Here is a 27,054-nt window from a genome sequence, read left to right on the forward strand (position 1 = left end):
AAAAACTGTTTCTATTAATTCGTTTTTAAAAATTTTCATGATGTGATACTTTTTTCGGGAAGTTCATTATGAATTATGAGTGGTCATTTGTTTTGAACTAAAAATTCGATTAAAAAAACTCGAGAAAATGTTGGATTAATTCATTATTTTAATTTATTTACATTTCATAAATAATCGACAGGGAAAAAAAATCGATAAATAAACCCAATTCGTAATAATCACAGAATTTTTTCTACAATATTGCTCCGACCAAGCACCACCAAAATTTTCTTGAAAATAAAAATGAAACGTTAATTGCTTATATCGTACAATGTATGCGTAAGATAATGACGTAAGATAAGCCTCCTCAATCTGAATAAGAGGATTTATCATTCAGGTATTCAATATTTCAAAAAAAAAAGAAGAAATCTTGAAAGCTGTAACCGAACAACTGACACACGTAGATATAAGTTCTATATTTGTTGAATGAATCCCGAATTGTTTAGAATGCTTGTATATTTATACTCTTACGCATTCCCATACATTCAACTTCATCGATATGCAACGTATTAGATTTAACTTCGATATCCTCCTCGAGATCTAACTGACGACGAACGAGACCTTTCAGCGACGATCTCGCGGCCGCCAGTTGTTCCTTCAATCTATCGATATTCTCTTGAATCTCGTTCGCTTCTTCCTTCAGACGATATTGTGCGGAATCTCGACATAATTCTACGTTCGGTCGTTCCTGTCGCAATCCCAGTCGTGTTTGCGATAATTTCATCGGATCCTCCTTTTCTTTGATGCTCTTCTCCAAAAGCGCGATGTTTTCTACCATTTTGTTGATCTGAGCCGAAACCTGAATAAATACAAACGTTTTTAATGATTACATATATAGCACTTTTATAAAGACCACAATCTTAATTTCAGATTTTGGATAATACAGCTAAGAAATCAACTGGTTAATACGAATCTTGCGGGCAAAAGTAAATCATTTTAATAATCGGGTTTCATCTGTAGCAGATTCGTATTATCGAGGTTGAACTGTAGCACTAGGGAAAATACAGCAGCAAAGCTGTGTCTCTTTAAGTTAATATTTAGGATAATAAAGCAAAGAAATTACTAGAATTAGACGAGCAACTTACCCGAGCCAAATGTTCTTCCAGTTTTCCTTTAGTGTCTCTAGTTTCGTCTATTCTCTTGTTGAATGCTAAGTTAACAGCGTCGCATTGTTTCGTCATATCGTTCGCCGTCTGCTGTAGAATTCCATCGATCAACGATCGCAGTTGAATCGACGCGTTTTCTTCTCTCGCGGCGTTTTCGATATTTTCATTGGAGAAATCTTCCCAGTCAATCGGTGTCACTGAACTAAAATTAAAACATTATTACTCGATATTTGCTGAAATCGGCATCAGTAAATACGAGATAATTTCGTCGACTTACTTGGCTTCTATTTTCGCAACGCCGTCCTTATAATCCAATCCTGGTGAATTATTCTTCAGATTTTCACAAAATTCATCGATATTCAAAGCAGCAAATTTATCTTTTAAATCTTTTTCCAATCTGTACTTTGCCTTTCTATTCAGCCTGCAACCGAATTTGAAAATAATATTATGAAATGCTATTGTTATTGCTTCAACTGAAATGTTATTGCTTCAACTCTCAAACAAACCTTATTTGTTCAGTAGCTTGTTCGATAGTTCTCTGTAGTAATGCTTTAACTCCATTAATAGTTTCCACTTCTTTCAATAATTCTTTGTGAACATCGTCATGTACAAGATCAATACTCTTTCTCCCTTCCCTATCATAAAGAACATGTAAATTAGGAAAATTCAAATGTATCCAATAAACGCTTATGCCAGATTTGGGAGAATTTTAACGAACCTGTTGAACAGGCATTGATTAGCGATGTGAACTGGTTCTTCGCATGATTCCAGCGCTTTTTCCAATCTTGTTTTGTAAGCCAGCAATGAATCGGTCTCATTTGAGATGCCTTCTAATTTCCTATCTAACTCTTCCTTCCAGAATTTTATGTCGTCAAGTCTCTGCTCTGTTGATAGATAAATCAACAAAAACCAAATTAGCCGCTTAGTTTATAAGACAATTAGGCCTATGGGGGTCTTACTGATATATTTCATTTCCTTCAAGCTAAGTTAATTTGACACAGATACAAGATGGCGTCTCTGCGTGTTGATGCCACAAAACGATATCTAGATCCACATCCTACAATAGTGTAATAATTCTGTGTTGAATTGCACCACGACAATAACCGCAAATCTTACCCAACTTTTTGTTGACATCCCTCTGTGTTTTATCAGTTGTTTTTTCAGTCTCGTCTGACAATCGTTTTGATTCATCGATCAATCTTTCAGCAGCAGCTCTTTCAACTTCCGCGTTCTTGAATTTAGTTTTGTTGGAATACGTCCATTCGGGATGAGTGAATCTTGTCGGACCGGTCAGTATTTTTGCCATGGTGATGCTGCAGAAAATAAATAGAAATAGGTTATTTCAAAATGCCTGGATAGGTAAGGTATACCTACACATTGAATACCAGCAGTCCTTCCAATCTAAACCCTGTCAGCTGTGCGATTCACAATTGGATATTTTTACAAATCACATATGAGTTCGTGTATAAGCCCATCCGACTATAAAAGCTTACCACCAACGATTAAGTAAGTAACTAAATAACCCAGCATTGTGGCAATGGCAAAAAAGCAGAAATTCTCACTTTTTTGTTTGACTTTTAACTTTAAGAGCAGTTCTCTAAAAAAACTTCTCCAGACCAAATTAGTCAATTAAATATCTTAAATATCCATAAAATTAGAATTGAAACTTTCCTAAGATGTCTGATATATTTGTTTGTTATGTTGACGATATTTTTTACCTGTGTCAAATGGGGGTGTCTGTTTATTTCGGCGATGAACACGACCAAACTGAAACTGTTATGAGATGGATGGCTCACACTGTTTACCTTGACAACATGACCGTGGCTCCGCCTGCTGGCGGGCACCACGGATACGTCAGGAATCCATGTTAGATGGCGCCACTATACGGCTTCGAATGGATCAATTAAATTAATGTTTTAATCATCAATACAGCACCTTCGAGGTTCCAGTGACAATATTTTGAATAAAAAATAATATCTTTTAGTTAGTTTAATTTGAGATGACTGATTTAATTACGATTTAGAACTTCGATATTTTGTTCGGATTATCAGTTCCACGTGGACTATGTTTACAAACCGTGGAGGTGTGTAAAGAATCAGCCAATCAGTGAACAGTGGATCCAGAGTCTCAGGCAAGGTCAAGGTTGGTTGTACTGGCTGGGGAAAATCTCTAAACAGTTACTGCACTGCTGTCCTGTTCTTGTCGTTTTATGGGGGCTATACACAAGTGAATATCCTAAATACAGTATCAATAAGAAGATAGAATATTCGAGAATCATGGATAGACCCACTGGACAACTAAGAACGCCTTTTGCGAGGCCTACAGCGAGCGTTATGGCTGCTGCAGTTTCTGACAGCCCTGCTGGTGGTGGAGGTTCAAAGGCATTGAAGGGCATTATTGCTGGTATGTAAATTTGAATTTGACCACCAGTTGCAATAATATTTTGTCATAATTTATAAATCATAACATTGGTCCATTTAGTTAACGTGTGCAGTAGGCCTAATGATAAGCTATGTTGCCTAACGTTTTAGCAGTCTACACTCATTGAATGAAAGGACGATTGCCTAAAAATGTTTTCGTCCACAGGGATTGGGAGGGGCCATTTTTAGGAACAGCAGCTAGAACTAGACTTATATATAACCACATATTTATTAGGTTTAACTCTTCTCAGGAAACAAAAGTTAATGTTGTAGTAGGCCTTAGGCTTAGGTAGGGTTTGAAGTGAATTTTGATTAGGCTTCACTTTCAGGGGTTCCCTAGTGTAATTCTAATGAAATGAAAACAGATTTGACACTGACTACATATATTAAACCAGTATTGTGATATACCTGGTGTAAGGTCATGGCAGATAGGGCCTCTAGTCTGTACGATAAGGACACAGAGTGTACTGTGACCTTTTGGGTTCTAGGCCTTTCTTATCCATAAACCATTGATTGGTTCTCTTTTCATAACCTTTTGACCACACAATAGTGTCTAGTTTCTAAATGTTTAAATTCACCCATACATAATACAGTTTTATGATTTTCTAACAACTATGTTTTCGGGTAGCCTATAGTGAGACAGCATCTGGTGCCATTCATTCACATAGAAATCAATTTGAAATATATATATGCGTAAGCCTAATTGTATTTGCTGTTAAAAACTACTATCATATAGTGTCACTGCCTGCATTGTAAAATCTATATTCCAAGATCATACTGCTTCATGTTGATGTAAGCCTATTTCAAAAGCAGTTTTAAGCTTGCGTTTTTGAGGCACATCAATTATAGCCTATATTGTTATGTATAAATATTTGTCTGCAAAATCAATTAAATTGATCAATCGTCTCCAATGCCTAGAGCTGTCTGTACTATGGTAGTATGATATTTTTCACTCCAATGCAGTTTCTGCTGTACAGATTAAACGCGGCTTATAGATCTACCATTATTTTCAGAAGAGGTGCCTTGAAAATATGTAGCAGGTTTCCATTCATTAAAACGCCTAAAGTTTGACAATGAACCATAGAAATTATATCTGCATTAAATGATTTATAGGAATAAAGTAATAAGTAGGACAGAGACCTTTATTGAAGGCTAAAGGTTGATTCTATGTGTGTACTTTGAGTTCAGAATGAGTTTATCAGTTGTAGGTTACCAGTAATCTAAACCTGTTCCCTCAATTGGTCCTCAAAGTGGTCCCCTGGTTCATCAGCTGAAATGTAGTAAATTGAGGGATGAATTTGCTAATCTCGTTAATTTGACTCTGCGGTCATTAGCATCACTCAGAAATGTTACCATGGGAACATGCACCTGCTGATAGATAGGCCTATACTGCAGTAAATTCTTATAAGGACACTTAACAAAATGTAAACCAAATGAGTTAGGGATCAATAATTTGGACGTATAGGCTATCTATCCTAAAACATGTAATAATTAATCTTCCTAATTAATGAAGTAATAGTTGTGTCAGTAAAACTGTAAAGTGTAGGTTGCGTATTTCACAAACATTCATATAATATGGTGGACTGTAAATACAAGATCAAAATCCGGATTAAACTGATCCAAACGAAGCTGTTATAGGCCTAGATGATGTCAGTGTAAATATCGGTCTACTGCATCGGTTTTGCTGTAACTCGTTGATTTTACTTTTCGAAACCTTTGAAATGAAATGTTTATATTCATCCCTTCACTCTCTCTCTCTCTTTGATTTTCTAGGTGGAATAACAGGAGGTTTAGAGATTTGTATAACGTTTCCTACCGAATACGTGAAAACTCAATTACAATTGGATGAAAAAATAACCAAAGATGGGAAAAAATACAGCGGTCCGATTGACTGCGTTAAAAAAACTGTCAATTCTCACGGAGTTCGAGGATTATATCGTGGTCTTAGTGTTTTACTGTATGGATCTATACCAAAATCTGCTGTCAGGTATGTTATCAATGTACATGTGTAGTGTAAAACTTGTGTACCATGACGAACAATGTGGGTCTCGCAAAATATGTCCGATTATGAATAAGGCAGATTTAGGGTCTTTTTTGCTAAAAATCTGATTTAGAAAAAATGAAAATCCAAAACATGGCAAGTAACGAGAAAATCATAAAGCAACTTCTAACCATTAAGGATTGATATCTTACTTACTTACGTTTGTTTATTCAGAATAAGCATCTTCTGCACTTCATAACTCGGGACGCTCGTTGAATTTTCTTTTAGATTCGGTTCTTTTGAAACTTTAAAACAAAGGAACGTCGACGCGAGAGGAAATTTACCAGCGCATAAAAAACTATTATGCGGATTAGGTAAGCATCGAATCTGTTCAACGTGCTATGAAAATATCACCCTTTATGAAATGGAAAATGAAATATCGATATTTTGATTGTTTTTTCAGGGGCCGGTGTTTGTGAAGCGATATTTGCAGTGACACCTATGGAAACTGTTAAAGTAAAGTTTATCGACGATCAAACCTCGAAGAAACCGAGATTTAAAGGTTTTGGTCACGGAGTACGAACTATTATTAGTGAACAAGGTAAGAACACTATATAGCTTCCTCCTTCAACAGGGATTCAAACCTGATGTCGTACTTGAAACTTGTCACAACATGAAACCCTGCCTGATTAACCTGAGTCTATGTACTTGCAGTCTTAGCCTCGGTATAACCCAATCAAAATCATCTTTCCAGATCTATTAAGGTCTATAGCTAGGTGTGAATTTGCCTCAGCTATTACACTTAACAGGCAATCTGATTGGTTCCGCACTTTTTTGTGTTGCTAAGCTGTGTACCTGAGCACTCTGTCTAATCTTGGAGAAATGATTACTCCAAGGTCTAATCAGGCAGGGTTTTGTGCCTGGCAGAGTCTCGCGATGCCATCAGGTTCAAACCCTGTCTTAGTGAGGATGACCATCTACCCGCTTTAAAACAATATAACTGTGGTAATTGAATTATTTTCAGGTTTTCGTGGTGTCTATCAAGGTGTCGGGCCGACAATGGTGAAGCAAGGATCAAATCAAATGATAAGATTTTTCGTAGTAGAAAGTCTGAAGGATATGTATAAAGGCGGGGACCCGAATGCGATCGTTCCGAAACCAATAACAGGATTATTCGGTGCAGTTGCTGGTGCCTGTTCGGTTTATGGTAACAATCCTATTGACGTCATCAAAACTCGTTTGCAGGTAAATTTATTTTAGACGATTACATCTTCCTCGTATCAATAGTTTCTCTTTGTAACAATGTGGAACCTCTATTAAAACTACTCTGAAATCCATTTAATCAATGTAGAGATTAGAATTGACTGAGCCTTTATTTGTGAAACTTGTTGCCGGATATTACTTGTCATCTAAGAGTGAAAATATTCAAACAGAAAACTCTCTTCATACCTTACTACGATAGAAAATATGATTATTGATTATTTCAGGGACTTGAAGCACATAAATATAGGAATGCTTTCCATTGTGCGTACGTTATATTCAAACATGAAGGTCCTAAAGCGTAAGTAACACGTGTTAAATCATTCGAAATGATTAAATCTGAATTTGTGTCGCTATAACTGATGTTTGTTTATTGCAGGTTCTATAAAGGAACTGTACCACGACTGAGTCGAGTTTGTTTGGATGTAGGAATCACGTTCATGCTGTATGACAGTTTCATGGAGCTGTTTAACAAATTCTGGAAGTAAATACCACACAATATTTCTCTTGAGATTATAACCGAAAATTTTCGACAAAATAGGAAAAAAAAACATCTTTAAAAAAAGGGTAATGTGGGTACAATGAATATACAGCGGATGGGTGAAGGGTTTTTCAAGAGATGAAGAACAATAAAAATGTGTTATTTCTTAAGCTGTTGAAGCATAATTGACGGACTAGGCTAAAAACCGGGATCCAGCACTTCAAATATAGGAATTATTAATGAAAAAGCAAAATAGATAATCATAAATTCTGAATGTGAAGAAAAATGTTTTAACTGAAGTGAAAAACATTCCAGAATTTCTTCATTCCGCAAAAATTACATTCTTACCATAACTCGGACCAAATCTTGAATTGACTTTGAATCATTCTCGTACATTATGTGAACTGTGATCCCCGCGGGGACGGGTTTTAGTGGGGACCGGTATTTATACAGGCAGCCATCTACTATCGAGCTAATGACTGAACCAACGAAGTTCTGATGAGCGACAATAACAACTAATGCTCAAGAATCAGGGAACCATCTCAAACATTTATTGACATAATGATCGTAATGATATTAAGTGCAATTTATTTCTTCTGTAGCATGTAATTCCAGAATCTGTCAACTCGATGGTCGAGTACGTATTTAGTTCAAACTGCTGCTTTTCTGAATTTCATCAATTTACTGATCATACGTAGCTCCTCAGAGTGCTGCATGCTGCGTACAGGATCAACTGTACGTCTGGTTTAGATGCACTTTTAGGGCTGCAACTGTTTGAATTTTTTCGGGGGGATGAATAGGCAAAGTGTACTGCATTTTAGGAAGCCCTGCGCATGTTTCATCATTCCTGTTTATTATTAAAGACCATTCGTGTGGCATTTGTAGAAGATTCATGAGTTTGATTAACGGATGCATGTGCGTATGAATGATCAAAACTATTCACTAATATCACTGCATCATGTGTGAAAATACTAATTTCGACAGTTAATATCTCGTACTTAGAAAAGAAATGGTTTTTTAGAAACTTCAGAAAAGCATTTTGCTATTTCATATTGGATTTATGGTGTATATATTGTCAGAACACTAACTGCTTGCTGACTGTTTCTTCATCTGAAATTCTTTATGTTCATAGAATTTCTGATGTATTTCATCACTGCCAGTCAGAATTTCCCATGACAAGTGAAACAAATACATAGTACAGTATACCTCGCCTAACTTGGAAAAAGTTGGACCAGTAAAATTGTTTGTTTTGCTTCGTGACGTTTCGATCTTGGTTTCCCAAAACTATAACTCAGCCTTCGAAGTGTTACCTGCACATTTAAGCAGCTAGCAGGACTTCAACCAGCCTCACACTTTATCCCACTGAACTACTGTCTTCGTAAGGCAATGTTTACAGTACATATGTTCATCGATATTTCATGTATTTGTTCATTCAAAAGTTGCAAACTTCAAGCTCTTGTCGCTTATTGATTTATCATCTATAGAAGAAACTTTGAAAATGATGAAAGTATTATCTGAATGTAACAACTTTTTTGATTAAATGATATTATAGGAAGAATGTTTTATTGTGACGAATCATTTTAGACCAATTAAATGATGAAATATGATTTGGTTTATGTTTATATATAGACCACCAGGAAGATCTCATCCTAGTCTGAATGTTGTCAATATACAATTTACACTACAAATAACGTGCTTACATTGAATATATATAAATGTTATAAACTTTATACACTCTTAAAGTTAAATGCTGTGATGAAATAAGTTTCTTCTGTTCCTGATATAAAATGATGTTTATCATTTTGTTTACTTAAAGAAAAATTACTTCTGTAAAAATGTTCTGCTTATTTCAATGTACAATGCAGTCGTTATCTATTCAATCTTTTATGATAATAATCTGATCATTTTGAGGCCAGTGTAAGTATCTTAAGCGCTATCTATTCTCACCTAAATCAGCAAAAAGTGAAAATTCAGGAAATATTTCCTTTGAAATTGGAAATATTTCCTATTTATTGACTGAATATGTAAAGATTCTGGTCTGTGAATAACTAATATCATCACATCCGAATTGAGTTTAACTGTTTGGGTCCAGTTGCTGAAAAGCTGGTTAACTCTTACCAACTTTTGAACAACTGGCCCCTTGTTAACTTTCATGAACGAAACTAAGAAAGAACAAATCATATATCTTCATGGCTGAGCAATCATTCAATGTTTCAATTTTCCATCTTAAGTATTTATTGTAAAATTAGTTTCTGCTGTGCTGAAAAGTTATCGACTCTGTATTTTAATGAATTTCTACGTTCTTTTTTTCAACATTGTGTCGTTTATGTTTAAGAAGAGTTTAATCGAAAACGCAATTATGCAAAATGTGACTCCTCCACTCATTATTGAAAGCTGTAAAACCGGTAGAGAATGTGTTAGAATGTGATGAATGTCTTTCGGTCATCGATTAAAAAAAAAACTGTGCTAAAACTCAAAATCCACTCATTCTGAACGAAAGCTCAGTACGATTTTGATACGTCTATCATATGATATTATATTAACGATATTTGTTGTCAAATTTGATGAAGTCTAGAATAGAATCAGTGGATGTTGTGTCGGAATCGATGTTAGTTTGGAGTAGAACGATAAAATTCATTAGAATTGCGTGTAAGTAAATCGGATATTAAATGAATACAGTTTAGTAGCAGCAATAATCTTTGTTTTCAAAACACTTCCAATTGATATCCTTGCATACAATTCATGTCAGTTATCTAGGATTATGTCGAGCCAAGATCTCAGTTGATCTGAGGAAAATGTTTTGCAGTTTTGACTAATAAATACATTCAAAACATTCCAATTAAGAATTTCAGCGCATCGGCCACATTGATGATTTTGAGTTAAAGTAACATCTTAAACGTTAATTATTTTAATGCACTGCTATGCCTATTGTATAAAACTGGCGGCTTATTTGAAGTAAAAAAAAAACTATATTTGGATTCAGGTCATTCGGAACCTCAATTGTGTGCATGAATCTGTAATATTGAATGCGATCATCATTTATAGAACGCTTGCCGTGCACCGCCGTAGATGTATCATTTTCAGTTAGACAAAGTAAATTCCTATTGGCTGTTTATATTAGATATATATTATATATGAATGTGTAAAATGTCAATTTGTAGAAGCAAATATTTAGGAATAAACTGTATTTATTGTTACTGTATTTGAAGTATATTCGGTTAATGATAGTTTTGGATTAGGATTCACGAAGAATTGATCGTTAGAAATTTCAAACTGGATCCGATTGATGAGATGAAATCCATTCGTTTTAGCAGCTTTAGATAAAACAAGCAACTGACGTATTTGAATCTAAATCTCATTTTATTTCTTAACCAAATTAAGTAAGCTGTATTCTACAAAATAAATTCATCACAATATGTTAATATCATACACGCGCTTATGTACGTATTGTGAATGATGTAACAAGGTAAAATTAACAGTAAGTTTAGTCCAAAAGGACATTTTACATCGTTACGCGAAAGCTACAGATTTACATATAAAAACATCACTGCAAACAAAAACTTGTAAGTACCCAATAAAACTGCCTGGGAAGAGGAAGGCATCACTCGCGAGCCGAGTGCGAGCCAAACTTCTTATCAAATGCCATCAGAACTTATGAATATCGTAAAATGCCATATACAACATAGATGGGAAATATAATTTTCTCTGGAAGTGGCAAGATGTTAACATATCCATTAGCATTGAGTGACACTCCGAAAAAGGTTTTTCATACAGTTTTTGCGGCAGCTTAATGCAATCGTGAACTTTATTACAAATGACTAGAAAACCTAATGAAAATGAGTTAAGAATTGAATTAGATGAAAAATATCTACTGTGTCTGCTCCATGTGAGGAAGATCACTGTATAAGTACGGTACACGTAAGGTATAAACAAATCAGTTATACACTGTCTTATTTTGGCGGCCATCTTTGCGATAATGCATGATTTTAATCGAATCACGCAAGACTTCACCAACAGTTTAGTCAAGTCAGCGCGATGTGATCAAAATCCAATATGGCTGCCTTCATATGAAATTGGTGTATTGTTTTAACCTCCCCCGCCATAAAAACATATTAGAGACAAGATTTAGAATGTTGAAATACATAGATATTACTAAACATTGACATTGAACACAACATGTATTTATAACATATATAGAGGAATGTGTGTAACGGTAACAAAAATATTCAATTTGTATAGACTTTTTGAAAGCTAAAAATATAAAATGTAATAATGATATTAAAACAATAAGTAACCAACCAACAATCGCACGATGATGAAATAAGAATACATCATTAAAAATCTAAAAATCCAACAACAGCAGATGTGAATTAGAGTATAAATAATGTAAACTTGTTTGAAATGAATATCATTGGAGACGATGCACGTTGAACAGCTGTTTTACTGTTATATACTTCTTCAATTTCATGACTTCAATTGATTATAACGTTTCCACCTATAGACACTTCTCATTATAGAATTGAAATGATTCTCTGTGATATATTTTTATCATATACAAATCAAACTGCAAAATAGGTTTGAATATGTCTGATCTCATTTCGGTGTAAGGAATATGAGACTGGTTTAGTTTGATATAATGATGATGATCATTGTTTTGATCTTGCCCTGTTCGGATTTAGTCTAACACGGGCCCAGTTCCACAGTTGCGAGATAATCCTGAGTTGAAATGGATTTTACTTAAGCATCAAAGTTCGAACCAGAACTGCAGAACCAGGTCCTAGTCAATGATATTTGAAAGATGTGATATAGGGGCCAGTTGGTCAAAAGTTGGCTAAAGTTAGCCATTAAGATCCAGTTCCATAATTCTCAGTTTGACCAGAAGGTTAAAAAAATTGGAAATGAACTTAAGAGTTTTACTCGTAGTGAAACTTAGGAAAGAGCAGTGGAACCTTTCAGCAACTAGCCCCATCATAACTATTCACGGTTCTTACAGATCAAAGAGTATGAATTTTCGGTGTCTCGTTCTTGCTGGTGACGAGTGACACAAGGAACCTCTTCATAAGAAACAGCCCTAACTGAGAATATATTGCCATGGGATCTGGGAAAATTAGGGAAATAGGGTAATTTTGGCTTTCTGATCTGTAAGAACCAAGGGGCCGGTCTTATAGACTGGTATTACCTTTAACCCAAGGGGTAACTCAATTGATAATGAATTGAGTTAGCCTCCAGATTAAAGGTAATACCAGTATAAAACCGGGCTCAGATTATCGGCATTTTTAAGACATTTCTCAGACATTCGTTTCTTTTCCGATTTCTTTTTTCTCCGGTAAATATCCGAGCGATTTGATCATTTTAAACTGATCAGGAATCTCCATTAATGCGTGAAGCGCGAACGTCGCGTCCGGATTTTTAGCTTTACACGTCACGTTGTGATAGTCGACGAATTGAAAATTATCGAATTTCCTTTTCGGTAAATGATTGTCGAATTCCTCCATGACGTCCCACGGTCCGTCGCCGACCCCGACGACTATGATACTGATCGGATAATGCGACGCGTCTAAAATGGCGTCGATCGTCGGCTGTTCCTCGGTTACCTGTCCGTCCGCTATGATTATCAGTATATGATACGTATTTGCGCGTTTAGCGATTTCGATCGTTTTACGAATTAATGGCGCGAAACTGGTCGGTCCGCTCAACGTGACGCGCTTCGCGACGTCGTTATAGAGATCGAGAACGTCGCTCGTGTTTTCACATCTGGCGTTCTCGTCTTCGTTGAACGGGAATATATCGCGGTCCTTCGTGATGTGATCGCCGAATCCGTACGGTACGATGTTATTCTTCGTATGAAACGGTTCTAACGCCTGACCGAGGATACTGATCACTTTCTGATACGGATTATAAACACGTCCCGAGTAAATACGATGTAAACAGTTACCGTTGAACGTTTTTCGACCTTGCCATTCGTTACTGGCGGTGAAGTCGACTCCGATGACGAGACTGACGTATTCTAACCCGGCGCGTCGACACGCCCGACTCACGTCCTGGAACGACTGGAAGTGATCCTCGACTGATTTGAAATGTAGGAAATCGTCGCGACTCAATCCGAGCACCGCTAATAAACTGCTCTGTTTGTATCGTTCGCGTTTTCGTTTCGCTACTTGTTCTTCTTCCGTCAGTTTTTCGGCTTTCGGATCGTAAATCCAAATCAAGAATAAACCGACTATAACCGCGAGGCAGTAGATAATGAGAGACCACATATCACGCTGAGAACCCTGTAATATAAACAACATTCATTCATTATTACCTTTAACTATTACTATTTGATGATAAGAGTTGTAGATGAGCCGTATTAACTCGGTTTCAAACAAGAAAACAGTCAGTACTGAGTAGATTAAACTGATATCATAACCTTTGCAAAAACCCAGCTTCTGTCTCTACAAATACAGTTATTTCTCTCATTTTACCTGTTGACGCTACTATACACTAACTCGTGATTTAGTATCAGTAAATATAACTACAGTCTGCGTTTGGTCGTATTACATTTTAATGATCGTAGCAACGCGCGATCATTCAACAACTTCTGTGTAACATCCTTTTAAAGACTAGATTGCATAAAACTAATGATGAATTTGATATTAATGATTAGACGAAAAAAGTTACCTCTACGAAACTACGTACGTTATGTTATTCACAATTGAGCATAATAGCTGTAATTACTGTACGAATAGATACAAAATATGTTTGTAACATAACTACTATGTAGGCTGTATACGCCACCATATCCTACACGCAAGACAATTTGTGTACAGCTAATATAGAATAGAATAGAATCGTTTGAGTCACTGCGACTTTATATACGACAGCTGTTTTCATAAATGTTCCTTGCGGTTTTAATCCTGAGGCTTGACAATCAATTTAACCTGCAGATGTGTGCGTGTGCGCATGTGTGCGTGTGTGCGTGTGTCTAGAAATAACTAGAAATAAACAACTTCAAATACTTTCAACTTTCAATTAATCTAAACTTTAAACATATAAAAATAAGATTTCAATCGAAACGTGATCAACATTTTTGATACAATTCACTTCCACTAACATAAAATCGAGCTGAAATTAGGGTTGGATGCACATGAATTATGAATGGGCTTGATCAACTAGCTGATGTTATTAGTTTTAGACCAATGAGCTGATGTTAGGTCAGTCTATACCCGAATACTCATTAGAACTTTCATATTTAGATTAATTAAATGGATTCATCCGCTTTTACTCCATAATAATCTTGACTGTTTCATACTCACTGCTACATGGTTCAGATGTTGCTATGTATTCTACTAATTTCAATTATTAATCTATATTGTAGCATGAATCCACTGTAGTGGGTGTTGACTGTATTCGACTATTGATTGATGAGACCCATGGGATCAGATCAATCAAGAACGATGCTGTCAACAATTGCTCTGATGGATGAGAAATGAAGAAATTACCTTCTTATTCAAGTTCACCGAGGGTGGATTTAGAGGAAGCCTGCAGGGGCTACACCATTTCGTGGGTCCCTGCGACTATAAATTTGTTTTTATTTCAAGATCAGCCCCGGCAAACTGATACTGGTAATTCAACTGTCACTTTCAGGAAACAAATCTTAACACAACTATCTCTTATATACATCAGAATGTCAAGAAATGATGACTAGAAAAGACATAACGTTTTGTGACTCTCCCTACAGACCATCGCCACCTGATGTGGTCTCTAGAGAGAGTCCAAAAAGTTGTGTCAATTTTATTTTCGAATTCAATTCTTGATAATGAATGAAAATTTGTTGTTTATCTTTAAAATTGTGTGTGGATTTTAATCCTATGCTTCAAAATTTTTCTAAACTTGCGTGACAGTAGAATCTACAAAAAAACTCGAAACTCGATGAAAAAAGTTACAAGATGAACAACTCCATTTGCTTACCACATATTCCAATATAGCACGTCCTATCATTGCTTGACTCGAGCTATCTCCTCTTAACAGCTGATTATGAGGATCATTTTCCCACCGTGGTAACTGATATTCATCAATTCATGTCATATATCCTCCTACAAATATAAAACATAACTATTACAGATTAAACAACACGAGCTGATAATTGTTAACACTGTGACTGAAAATAAACGATAAGATTCAAGAAGAAGAGAAGTCAATCCGAATTTAGTTTGAACTGCAAATAAATTCAAAATATCACTGAAATACCTTGCATTGAATTTATTCATCCGCTATAAAGTGCTGATGAACAATAAGCCATTTAGGATCAGTATCAGGCGGTCGCGATGCCTTACAATATAAAAATAACAAGGAATGAAACAGCTTTGTATTTACCTGTTTTTGCCCGGAAACCACAGAGATTATCAACATACCCGGAAGTAAAATCAAAGCCGCACAAGCCCCTGTGTTTAGCACAGGGGTTTGTTGCAATTGATAGTGATTGAATTATGGGATTGGTTATTGATACTGGTTTATTCAATTCACTACCGTATGAACGATGTATCAATTCCGACAAGTCCTGCTTAGGCCTATCAGGACTACTTATGGGCCCAGTTCCATAGTCATGGCTTAGGCTTAAGACCAATCTAAGACTATCTTAGATCTATAACCAATCTAACTACTAAGACGAGTCTTAAAATCTAAGACCATTTTTGGACTCAAGTCTCAACTGAGGAGCCAGCCCCATGGTGTTTTAGGATTTATTTTGGTTAGGGATAAAACGTTACCAGGTATTGGTATCCTAACTGTTGAGTTGTCAGAGGGTTGAACGACGAAGTAAGACTAAGAGTAACGAGACATATGATGTCGATGTAATCCGATCTTTAAGGGCACGGTCACCAATCGCCCAATAAGACCCGCATTTATTTTGACAGCTACAGTTGCATGTTTTGACAGATGGGAACAAAGACGCCATCTAGATTTTCCCCTAGTGTGGCAGCACCGTACGGTCACCTAGTGGTAATTCTGCGAACTAATGTAATATTGCGGGCTGGAGCGCCGGATTGTATAAATATAAACGACTGTTAATTAATGACTTCCCATTATGAGTTTTCCGGTTTGCTCGGCTACCCGTACTGGCGGGCGAATTTTTTTTTCACACCAGGTCCGCCATTTTGTTTCTACATGTGACATGCTATCACGTAATCTCAACATGTAAACACAATAACTACCGGTATACATAAAACACGTGTTCCCTATAAAACAGGAATGAGTTGAATAACGAAACCCACTAAGTAACATAACGAAAATTGGAGTCTAGAATATAATCCTTAATTATAATGTTTATAAAATTGGGGAATCATATGCTCAATTTTATTAATTATAATTCATACTGAGACACCGCGTGTAGAAGACGCTGTCCTCAATTATGCCAGATCGAAAAAGCCCCAAGTCTAGACTTTTGTGTCATTGTAAATAAAAAATTATATGGGGGAATATCCTCTTAGCCTCTGCAGGGAATCAAGTCTACGTCCTTGAGCTCCTTCTGAAGGGCCAAAAATAAATACAGGCCTTTCCATAGGCGTCGCCGGGATTTTTTATGGGGGTCCGAATATCGGCAATTTGTTGAATCTAGTAAGCCAGCGAAGCTGCCTTTGACGAGGACCGAAGGTCCGAAGTCCTCATGGGGGGTTGGGAGTCCTTCCCCAAGAAAATTTTGAAAATTAGGAGCGATTTAAAGCGTTTTTCCGCCACCTTGAGTGATTACCTTGTGGAAAAAACACGAGTTTTTATGTAGTAAAAAATGAAGAAACCTAGCCGAAAAAGGGGGTTCGTTTGCACCCACCGAACCCCCCTGGCGACGCCTATGCTATCTGCTGCCACCAGACTTCAGCACCACTCATAAGTCAGATATTTATCACCAATTAAACATTTATTTGCTAAACAAACAAGCCCAATCCTGGGCTTCCACACAATTTGTCAAAGAAAATATTTTTTATGAAAATGTAATACAAAATTAATTATCTATTTACAATTACTGGTAGGGCTCAGCAGTATGATAGCCTCAGATTGTCACGAAGAGAGACAAATTATTATATTGAAATCTTTACATAATATACTAATACATAAGAAACTATTTTATATATTTTGATAATACAGCAGTTATGAAGAGTGAGACTGAAATGATTATTGCAGTATCTATATACGGGGTGCAGCCACAGATTTGTCATAATTTGTCTGAATTTGGCGTGCATATTTTTAACCGATCATCCGCTCCGCTAGCCATGAGGCTTGCGTGAGGGTGAAAGTATTGATATTCTGACACTCAATACACTTTTTTCCTTACACTTTCTAAACTTCCTTCCGCGAAGCGACGCCTAAGGCTGGCTTAATGTCGACGCCTAGACCAACGCAACCGGCCGGATAATCCCCGATTAGCACCACATAAACTCAGCGTTTTCAAACTTCGAAGCATTTTCAAACTTCAAAAGAAAAGATGCCATTGACCGCAATTCAAGAATGGCCAGTGACCTACCTGCCATACCTTTTGAAATCATTCCCCGAAGCTTTTGTTATCGGTGATGCAACCAATCACCGGCTACGAATTTTAAGGGGGTCAGTTAAAAACTGGTGGGCGCTCCTACAAGTTGTCATTACACTTGGAAATTCTACACGGCGAAGAAGTCTCTGTCGCCGGATATTGCTCAGATAGGACACGTTTTAGAAAAAGAGAATTTTCATTAGGTTGTAAAAAACGCAGCTGAGCTGATAAACTATTTGTTATTAATACAACTTGATTTTGGCAACAGGACACGGAATTCAAAAATGACTTTAAGATTGACTCTTAAATAAAAGGATTATATTTTCAAATTGCTGCTTCATCCGCGTTACAAGGTTGCTGTAAGGTAGGTGGAACATTTATTTAACATTAGCGGTCGAAATTATGTTTTATAGATTTAGATTTAGGAAAAAATAGTTGCACTTTAGGTTAGGGTTAGGTTAGGTTTAATCAACAGGTACCGGTACCCAGTCTTACAGCTTCATGGAAGATACAACAGACTCGCCTGAAAAACATGAGCGGTCCGAATTGAATAAGGTAGGACATATTTCAGCGTGGACTTATCAACTAGAGTTGATACGTCCATGATTTCAGTGAGAAGAAAAAGACCCCCCGGGCCATAGAAGATCGAACCCGAAGTTGAATGACGATGACAGAGTGGCTTGAAAAAATTCAGGTGCGACTTGTATGACATGTCTAATAGTTCTTGTAGATAAATAGAATTGATAGAATTTATGTTAGTTCTAACTATTTATTTAACCCTCAATTAAAACATAATTTCAACCGTTAATTCTTATGTATTTTGAATATGTTTCACAATTATCCAACAACCCCACCCTCACCCCTCCCCTTAAAACGAAGCTTGCATGATTTTGTGGGTTAAGCGTGACTTTGGCAGGATGAGGAATTGACGATTTGGACTTGAAAACTTTTTTCTACATATAGTGATACAAATATAAAACAATAGAAAAATATACAATATTACACATTAAAATGATTTTCAAATGATTTTTCACGCGCCATTTTATTTTGAAGTAATCTCGCGCCATTTTTTCGAAGTCTCATCTCGCACCATTTTATTTTTCATCTCGCGCCATTTTATTTGGCGGTAATCTCGCGCCATTTTATTTGGCGGTAATCTCGCGCAGTTTTATTTGGAGGTAATCTCGCGCCATTTTATTTTGAAGTAATCTATCTCGCGCCATTTTATTTGTCTTTTTGCGCTTCCCAGATACATAACTTATTTTGTTGTTCTGTAATTAATCATATATCAACTCACTCAGTTATGCGTATGTATTGTAATATGTATTTTATTATGTATTGTACCATGTATTATATCATGTATTGTATTATGTATTGTTCCATTTATTGTAATATGATATGTATTTTACCATGTATTGTATTATGTATTGTAATATGTATCGTATTATGTATTTGTAATTACTCTTCTAACTCGGTTCTCTCTAATTAGTGTCAGTCTGCCTATAAATACTGATTAGTAGCGAAAGCTTGTGCGTCAAATAAACCTATATTGTATACTTATACTTGTCTCGTTATAATTATTTTAAACCCGGTTTATACCCCAGGCTCCTCTACGGAATAAGGGAACATCGTGTTTTAATTCCTGATTCGGACCCACTGTCGCAGCCTTTGTCAGTGGACACAGGACAACTCGGGCTGGATTCGAACCCTAGAAAGCAGCAGGCCCATTTCTCTTGGACATTGAGGAAAACTTCTAAGACTAAGATTCGATTTTCAGCCTTCTTTGACGAAGAGAACTTCAGTGGGACAATACTCAGAATTCGAACTTGTGGAATGAACCTGTTTTGGAATTTTCTGCGAAAGCTTCATTTTTCTAGAGGAAAATAAATCAATTTCATATCGGTAACTATTACGACGAGTGATAGGAAAAATTGTGCCGAAATTGAAGGTGTTGAAACAAACACAGCTAACCTACACGGCTGTCTGGAATCAGTTCTTTTGGGATTTGCAGAAAATTCCGAAACATTTTCATTCCGAGGAGACTGAAATGGACTGGTGACCCACGTATGCTGGGTGAACTTTGGTTATCGGAGTTAGTCGCGACTATAGTCGAACTAAGTGAAACCGAATGTCAGTTAGTCGGAACCATAGTCTGCAAATAGTTCGGAAATAAAGCGCATTCGGTTATTAGTTCCGACCACTAGTCGACTAGATACGAGAACTGAATTTGGCCCTTACTGAGGAACTAGGATTCTGACCCGGCGGACAAGACCATCAGCCAGGAACAAAATAGTCCCGACCAGTCTGACCAGTGTGTGGTCGGCGGATGAGGGAGGATTAATGTACAAGGCAAGCAACATCGGAGCCTCGCTCGGAAGGTCTCCACTGAAGGCGCTGCGATGCACTAATCTCGGTAAGTCAAAAGGTGTTTTTATTTAAGCAACTCGAATCAACACGACTTACGCATGCGCAACAAAGTACCGACCTGGTGTGAAAAAAAAAATTCTCGGCGGGGTAGTCTAGAGAGGCCAATGAAAACGCCGGTTTGCTGAACTACCCCCCTTTGCGGGATTGCGGTATGATGTTTGATCCGACAGTTTTAAGCGGTTAATGGCTGTTTCAAGTGCTTACATGATGCTAATTACTTCGTGGTACATGGTGGTTTAAAAAATGATTTCATAATAATCACCGCGTGGGCTTCGTAGAAAGACCACTGCCTGTGGCCTTCCCAAATTTTAATTGTCCTGTCCGATTTGGTTTCGTCCAATTGAGAGACTGCCTTTTCCAGTTAGGGCATTTTTGGATCACATAACTCAGGAAATGACTTACGCTTTTGGGCCCCTTCGTCGGTTCCACATGTTTCATTTGAGCCATAGACCACAATGGTGACACCATGATGGTCAGAGACTGACCAATTGAGATATCCCCGAGTCTTACCACTTGACTTCGAATTTCGGAAATTTTTCAAGTCATGTTTGTTTTCAAACTACTGAAGAGTCATTGCAAATTCATAAACTGACCATCACTGATCACCACTGACAAATTCAAACTCCTTGAATTTGAAAACTATATACCGCGTTATGGTGTCAAACTCGAAAGGATTCGCCATGAATATTGAGAATTCATAATTGACCATCACTGACCACCACTGACCAATTCATGCTTCTCGAATATGAGAACGATATACCACGTTACGGTGTCAAACTAGAAAGGATTCGCCATCATGACACCCTGTACATCCTCTATTCAGCATCAGGACCTCTCTGAATCATCATCAGTAATTACTGGGTTCGAACCCGGGACATCCCCGTACATCCTCTATTCAGCATCAGTACCGCTCTGAATCAGTTATCAGTAATTACTTTTGTTAAGATATCAACATTTAACCGTACGGTGCTGTCTCTATGCTCATCGTTAGCGGGATTTTTATACACTAACGTTAGTCAACTCTGGCAAGCTAAGGTCACGGAGTATAACTGGACAGCACGTCGATTGCCAGAGTTGACTTTAGTTAGTGTATGAAAATCCCGCTAACGATGAGCATAGCGGCAGCACTGTACGGTCGAGACACCCCTGTACATCCTTTATTCAGCATCAGGACAACTCTGAATCAGTATCAGTAATTACTGGGTTTGAACCCGGGACACCCCTGTACATCCTCTATTCAGCATCAGTACCGCTCTGAATCAGTTATCAGTAATTACTTTTGTTAAGATATCAACATTTAACCGTACGGTGCTGTTTCTATGCTCATCGTTAGCGGGATTTTTATACACTAACGTTAGTCAACTCTGGCAAGCTAAGGTCACAGAGTATAACTGGACAGCACGTCGATTGCCAGAGTGGACTTTAGTTAGTGTATGAAAATCCCGCTAACGATGAGCATAGCGGCAGCACTGTACGGTCGAGACACCCCTGTACATCCTTTATTCAGCATCAGGACAACTCTGAATCAGTATCAGTAATTACTGGGTTTGAACCCGGGACACCCCTGTACATCCTCTATTCAGCATCAGTACCGCTCTGAATCAGTTATCAGTAATTACTTTTGTTAAGATATCAACATTTTACCGTACGGTGCTGCCTCTATGCTCATCGTTAGCGGGATTTTTATACACTAACGTTAGTCAACTCTGGCAAGCTAAGGTCACGGAGTATAACTGGACAGCACGTCGATTGCCAGAGTTGACTTTAGTTAGTGTATGAAAATCCCGCTAACGATGAGCATAGCGGCAGCACTGTACGGTCGAGACACCCCTGTACATCCTTTATTCAGCATCAGGACAACTCTGAATCAGTATCAGTAATTACTGGGTTTGAACCCGGGACACCCCTGTACATCCTCTATTCAGCATCAGTACCGCTCTGAATCAGTTATCAGTAATTACTTTTGTTAAGATATCAACATTTAACCGTACGGTGCTGTTTCTATGCTCATCGTTAGCGGGATTTTTATACACTAACGTTAGTCAACTCTGGCAAGCTAAGGTCACGGAGTATAACTGGACAGCACGTCGATTGCCAGAGTGGACTTTAGTTAGTGTATGAAAATCCCGCTAACGATGAGCATAGCGGCAGCACTGTACGGTCGAGACACCCCTGTACATCCTTTATTCAGCATCAGGACAACTCTGAATCAGTATCAGTAATTACTTGGTTCGAACCTGGAACACCCCTGTTCATCCTTTATCCATCACGACCACTCTGAATCACAGTAATTGATGGGTTTGAACCCGGGACACCCCTGTACATCCTTTATTCAGCATCAGGACCACTCTGAATCAGTATCAGTAATTACTGGGTTTTGAATCCGGAATACCCCTGTACATCCTCTATTCAGCATCAGAACCACTCTGAATCAGCATCAGTAATTACTGGATTCGAACCCGGGATACCCCTGTACATCCTCTATTCAGCATTAGGACCACTCTGAATCAGTATCAGTAATTACTGGATTCGCAACCGGGATACCCCTGTACATCCTCTATTCAGCATCAGGACCCTCTGAATCAGTATCAGTAATTACTGGGTTCGAACCCGGGACACCCCTGTTCATCCTTTATCCATCAGTACCACTCTGAATCAGTATCATTAATTACTGGGTTTGAACCCGGGACTCCCCCGTACATCCTCTATTCAGCATCAGGACCACTCTGAATCAGTATCATTAATTGTGGATATCTAAGCCATTTGTTAATGAGCAATTTGTCCTAGCTATATATATGATAATTGTCAGTTAATCCATTATCATAGCGCAAAACAAGGCACAAAGTATGGCTCTGGGGAATGATTTGAATCAATTTAAGCTTTGTTTCATTCTAGATTTGTCATAGTGCTGAGACGTAATCATAGTTTCTAAAAGATCCACAGTCCATAGTTTTTTCCCCATATTACACCAGATCTCGATAGAGCCCTAGACACTATTTTATACATCTTTCCGCGGAGAAATTCATTAATGCAATGGGTAAAGCAGCATATGATATATACTGTGAAGTGCCTGAATGTTTATAAATGTATCAATATACTATTCGTAAAAAAATCTATTAACTGATGATAAAGTTTAATTGATATATATCTTTACAAGTAAAGCCAGCCTAAATGTATACGGGGCCCTAAAATATCTACACCAGAAGAATTTCTCGTCAAACATTATAAGATATTGAATGATTGCTAATATCTAAGCGATTGGTTAATTAGTAAATTGTCCTATCTCTATATCTTGATTGTCAGTTAAACAATTGTCATACGAGGCCGGAAATATCTACGGTACATTCGAAAAATTTCAAATGTCACATAAGATAATGAATTTACCTTAATTGTACACACTTAAAAAAATCGGAATTAATAACTGACCAATCTTCATTTTAATTATCAACCAAAGTAGGCCTAAAATTGATTTTTGAATCGTAGTTAGGCCCGCTGTACTTCTGGCTGGTCATAGCGTCAACAACTGTCAACGGGCCCAGTGTAACTCACAAAGTCGTATTGGTTTTTTGGCGTTGATATAATCACATTACATAAGCATGTCTTCCGAACGTGTAAAAGCTTGTCAGCGGACCAGTTGGTGGGATTATTTATTGGATGAAGTAGATTGCAAGAATAAAACACAGGGGCTCGTATCAGAGTTGTAGGTAGTGTAAAAACGATAATCTGTTAATCCAGTGTCTACATGTATAATGTATATAAAATAACAATATACAAGCCCCTGGGGAATAAAATACCATTGGGATCCCTGAGTGAAACTGATTGGTCAACAACAATACCCAGCGCCCAGTTTCATAACCCTTAAATCGATTTAGGCCTCAATCCAAGAGTTGCTATATTTAACTTAACACATTTCAAAATCAATCATATTTATTCTCATACAACAATCATACGAAATGCCAGGAGTGCTCGAGGAATTATAACGTAAGCTCCTCAAACACGTGGACTTTCAAAAACAACTAGTCCAACCACCATAGGCGTATAAACTATAAACGAGAGTTTATACGCTCATGGTCCAAACATAGACTCTAAAACAAAAAAGTCTATGGCCCAACCATGGACTCTTAAACTGTAAAAGTCCATGGCTCCCCGCACTAAAACCAGAGATAAACCTGGCCAAATACTCTGGAAAGCGTAGGATTAAGTAATCAATCTGATTTACATTTTTACATCATTTTATTTTCACATATCATATTATTAACTTTTAGCTTATTTTCTCAAATTCTAATAGTAATTTTATTTCTATTACTATGAATGAAATTGTAATAACTCTAAACCACAAAAGTAACATGTAAAGTATTTCGAAGTTTTAATATACAATACATCTCCACTACTACTGATTTTATACAATTTGCATCAATAGGAAAATAACAAAAATACACAAAGAATGATAAACTTTTATCCATAAAACACAGAAAATTGGACTAGTCTGAAAGTCTTAGATTATGAATTTGACAATTCATGAGGTCAATACAACCGACACTTTGTTATATTTCATGAAATATGAACCTATCATGTCAACTTTTCAAATGACATTTGATTATCAAGAAAAAGCTCAACTAGATTCGATACGACCTTAATTCCGCGTTTTAAGAACAATTGACTTGAACATTTCGTTTTTGATTTTAAACAGTCTTTGATTTAATTTTCAATAACATTATTTTAAAAGATAACTAGAGTTTTGCCACCTTTGCCTTGTCTTTCAGAGATTTTCAGACATGATCAAATTGGTTATTTTCTCAAATGTTACATTTAATGCAAAGTATTTTGGAGGCATTCTCTTCTATGCATTCAGCAAGATAAATCGAGTATATAAATATTTTTCAACTGCCAATTTGAACACAGCTAGGTCAATTACTAATAACTTATTGCTTAGATATCTACGATTAAGTTAGATTCAAGAATTTTTTGAGGTGCTTCTCGTGCAGATATTTCAGGACCCATATAGACATTGTTAAGCCATGATTTTAGAGTCCATATATAGCTAGCACAATTTACTGATTAATACTGTTCATATATCCTCATTAATCAAGAGAATGCTCCTCTATTTTGCTCCTCCATTTTCCATAAGGACCTTAATATAAATAGTATTTTATGAACCACTGATAAGCACCACAGTGAAATTGTTGCTATAAAACTTAACAACTGAAAAGTTTTAACATGAATGATGAAAATGTACATTGTTTTATTCACACAACAATAATATCTTAATCGAGGGATCATTAAGCAAGTTCCTAATTTACAAACACGTGAACTGTATTACAATAACAGTCTCTAACATAAAGCGTTAAAACTAGAGATGAAACATACTGATTCACTCCAGAAATCTTGGAGTATCAATTGATCATTCTTAATTTCTTTTTCGTAAACATTACTTTCACTTGAAAACTATAATTTTGCCAACTTTGCCCCGACTTAAAGATTTTCAAACACCTTGGCATTAAATACTATTTATTCTGACGTTTTTTCTTCCAGTTTCGAAAACATCAACATAATTATACAATCGGTAACTAATCAATAACATCAATAACTTAAGTTTACAGCTGTTTTAAATTCTTTCTAAGAAGTAAAATGTATGTACATGATTTTAGATAGTAAGTCTGCCCCGTAAGTCTACCCCAGTATAACAATAAACAGACACAGCAGTGATTGAGCGCAGCTAGTTCTAAGGACGGGTCGATCTTTCATCACAGTTATTCAAAGCATTCTATCATATCAGTTATTTTTTTAAGTGTATTCGATTTAGTTAAGGTTTATAGTTATTTGTTTTGTTTATTACAATAACTGAGTTGATAGAATGCTAAAAACAACAACAGAAAAGATCTCGGGTTTTCGCTATACTTAGGGAAGGTTGTTCGATAAATGAGCAAACCTTATTGATAAATATTTGAAAAAATGCCTTTTCATGTAAATGGAGTATTAATTTGTTGTTTGTTTCTATTGTTGCTTATTATTATATCTATTTTTTTTAAATATTATTTATTTATTTATGAACTCGTATTTTGTATTATTTACTACCTATTATTTATAATTTTTTATTTATTGGTTTTTCTTATTTATTCATGTATTTGTTTTTTGTATCATGTATTATTTATACTCCTCTATTTACAACTGCAGGCATTTTTTCACAGTAAAGTTCTGGGCCCATTTTAAAAAAGCACTACTAATTCACTGCCGCTTCTTAATAATCATTATACACCCGATTTGAAGCTAAGTGATTATTCACGAGAGCCATCTCGTGATATGGATCTACCCATTACAATAAAAGAAGTTCAAACAGCTATAAACAATGTTAAAACGTTCAAAATTAGTCCTAGCTATAACTTTAGCTTTACCTCTCAAATATAAATAATGGTCTCCTTTTAGATAAAGCTTTTGCTTTCAAATACGTAGCATCGAACAGATTGATGGAGGCTCAAAGTTAAAACTCCATGTGAAAATCGACATATATGATTCATTTCTCAAATTGGTTACACGGGCCTTCGAAAATATCAATGCCATCAAATTAGTACATCTACAATTCTGCAAATACTTATTATTTGTACATAGAACGTTATGTTCTATGTTTCCTAACCGTGTGATATCTACAGGGCAAAGCCACTGTATTGACTCTGTTTAACTATGGTAAGCACAATAAAACTTACAATATCATGTTGAAACTATATCTCAGTTTAGGCGTTAACTCAACAGACCTACGACTCAAAACTAGGCGCTCGACGCGACCATACTCCTAGTGACTAACCAACTCGACTTATCTATCAACCTAAGATCGAAGACCAATA

The 27,054-nt window shown here is 36.6% G+C and overlaps 3 protein-coding genes across 4 annotated transcripts; 1 reads left to right on the top strand and 2 right to left on the bottom strand.

Annotated features, from left to right (window-relative positions):
• Window positions 1-182: 182 nt before the first annotated feature.
• Window positions 183-2,970, bottom strand: LOC141899551 (tektin-1-like). Its single transcript, XM_074785923.1, has 7 exons — window positions 2,864-2,970; window positions 2,262-2,458; window positions 1,864-2,029; window positions 1,652-1,780; window positions 1,423-1,566; window positions 1,125-1,347; window positions 183-838 (listed from the first exon to the last, which is right to left on the bottom strand). Exons 2-7 carry the CDS (start codon window positions 2,449-2,451, stop codon window positions 482-484), a joined length of 1,209 nt encoding a protein of 402 aa, XP_074642024.1. The 5' UTR covers window positions 2,452-2,458; window positions 2,864-2,970; the 3' UTR covers window positions 183-481.
• Window positions 2,971-3,163: 193 nt separating this feature from the next.
• LOC141898276 (putative tricarboxylate transport protein, mitochondrial) lies at window positions 3,164-9,768 on the top strand. The gene is made up of 8 exons (XM_074784116.1): window positions 3,164-3,548; window positions 5,339-5,552; window positions 5,835-5,920; window positions 6,010-6,147; window positions 6,571-6,791; window positions 7,034-7,107; window positions 7,186-7,290; window positions 7,890-9,768. The coding sequence occupies exons 1-8, from the start codon at window positions 3,422-3,424 to the stop codon at window positions 7,894-7,896; spliced, it is 972 nt and encodes a 323-aa protein (XP_074640217.1). The 5' UTR covers window positions 3,164-3,421; the 3' UTR covers window positions 7,897-9,768.
• An 882-nt stretch (window positions 9,769-10,650) lies between these two features.
• On the bottom strand, window positions 10,651-16,222 carry LOC141898275 (uncharacterized). Of its 2 annotated transcripts, XM_074784114.1 has the most exons (4): window positions 16,035-16,222; window positions 15,517-15,597; window positions 15,238-15,362; window positions 10,651-13,559 (listed from the first exon to the last, which is right to left on the bottom strand). In XM_074784114.1, the coding sequence occupies exons 3-4, from the start codon at window positions 15,265-15,267 to the stop codon at window positions 12,576-12,578; spliced, it is 1,014 nt and encodes a 337-aa protein (XP_074640215.1). In that variant the 5' UTR covers window positions 15,268-15,362; window positions 15,517-15,597; window positions 16,035-16,222; the 3' UTR covers window positions 10,651-12,575. The 2 variants fall into 2 exon arrangements, with proteins under 2 accessions (XP_074640215.1, XP_074640214.1); XM_074784113.1 differs by lacking the exon at window positions 15,517-15,597.
• Window positions 16,223-27,054: the final 10,832 nt, after the last annotated feature.

The sequence above is a fragment of the Tubulanus polymorphus genome, chromosome 2, assembly GCF_964204645.1.
Source record: "Tubulanus polymorphus chromosome 2, tnTubPoly1.2, whole genome shotgun sequence".
In the NCBI taxonomy this organism is placed as follows: Eukaryota; Metazoa; Nemertea; class Palaeonemertea; order Tubulaniformes; family Tubulanidae; genus Tubulanus; species Tubulanus polymorphus.